At 41.0% G+C, this 1721-nt stretch overlaps 1 protein-coding gene across 1 annotated transcript in view; it reads right to left on the bottom strand.

The window, feature by feature from the left end:
* The window catches only part of sema6ca (sema domain, transmembrane domain (TM), and cytoplasmic domain, (semaphorin) 6Ca), a 30781-nt gene that overhangs the window by 4469 nt on the left and 24591 nt on the right, over positions 1-1721 (bottom strand). The window contains exons 16-17 of the mRNA XM_016256098.1: positions 997-1055; positions 660-701 (exon numbers count right to left, since the gene is read on the bottom strand). Of these exons, the coding sequence (XP_016111584.1) occupies positions 660-701; positions 997-1055 (101 nt within the window). The remainder of the gene's footprint in view (positions 1-659; positions 702-996; positions 1056-1721) is intronic.

Raw genomic sequence — 1721 nt, 5'->3', positions numbered from 1 at the left:
TCCAGTAAAAGCTCTTTTAGTGTAATTGTACAAGTGTCTAGCTTCAGCTGGAGCTTCTCGTGTCAGATCTGGACTGGTTTTGATCAAGTAAAGGTCAGAATAACTGCAGTAATATCTCCAGATGAACACTTACTGCACTGAAGCAGCTCAGCTTTACTTGATTCTCCATCAATCATGTTTTAGAGTCTCAAATCTGATCATCAGGATGTTTTGAGGAGCGTTTGTTTCCAGCAGCTTTACTTTCACTGTTCCTCAGCGGAGGAATGATCTTCACAAGCCTCCAGAACATCTCACATCTTCTGAGGAGCCTTTATTTCTTCAGCTCTCCATCACTGCATTATATGTTTGGAGCATTTCACTCTCATCTTATATTACTGGAGATATAGAGCGACCACTGATACTTATAGCATTTTATGTTATGAAGATCTCACTGATTTACATCACGAGCAGCAGAGTTTCATCATATTAATATCTGATGCAAATTCATATTTTTGAGTCTCTGAATAAAACTGAGCTGTTTTTACTATATATTCTCGCTCTATCAGACTATATGAGCCATAAAAGCCTGATTTAGATTTTTTTAATATTTTGCCTAAAGGTTTAATAAACTGTTCCATTTTTAAAAAACTAGATGAGATCATAATGTGTGCGACACTGACCGGAGGCTGAATCCACAGCTGAGCTCACATCACGTCCAGCTGCTGACATCACATCGGAGCACATACAATATAGAAGACATCAGCATTGGTTCATTAGTTAGTATTACATTTGTTTTTTAACAGATCTGGTACATCATATCACTGCGTGAAATCAAGTTCGTGACATCGTTTCCTTTTATGTTAAATGAGAAACTTTAATCAAACATCAGGGCCAAAATTCTCCCTTATACTTCCTAGAACAATATTTACATTTATCTGCGATTACAATATGACAGTATGACAGTATTTAGCTCAGAAGTGAAGCATCGCTGCTGTAACGTGACAGTGACTCACTTACCGGTGCATGTGTCAAATGAATGTGATTGGTCACCGTCAACATCCTGCTCAAACCCCGCCCTGTTCTCACACACACACACACACACACACACACACACACACACACCATCATACAGACACACACACACATACATCATACAGACACACACACACATACATCATACACACACACACACACACACACACCCCATCATACAGACACACACACACACACACACACCATCACACACACACACACACACACCCCATCATACAGACACACACACACACACACACACCATCACACACACACACACACACACCCCATCATACAGACACACACACACACACACACACCATCACACACACACACACACACACCCCATCATACAGACACACACACACACACACACACACACCCCATCATACAGACACACACACACACACACACACACACACAAAATCATACAGACACACACACACACACCATCATACAGACACACACATACATATCATACAGACACACACACACACACACCATCATACATACAGACACACACACACATACATCATACAGACACACATACATCATACAGACACACACACACATACAGTACATCACACACACACACACACACCCAATCATACAGACACACACACACAATCATACAGACACACACACACACCATCATACAGACACACACACACACACCATCATACAGAGACACACACACATATCATACAGAC

The sequence above is a fragment of the Sinocyclocheilus grahami genome, unplaced genomic scaffold, assembly GCF_001515645.1.
Source record: "Sinocyclocheilus grahami isolate Dianchi unplaced genomic scaffold, SAMN03320097.WGS_v1.1 scaffold1396.1, whole genome shotgun sequence".
Classification (NCBI taxonomy): Eukaryota; Metazoa; Chordata; class Actinopteri; order Cypriniformes; family Cyprinidae; genus Sinocyclocheilus; species Sinocyclocheilus grahami.
This window is presented reverse-complemented; position numbering and strand designations above follow the sequence as displayed.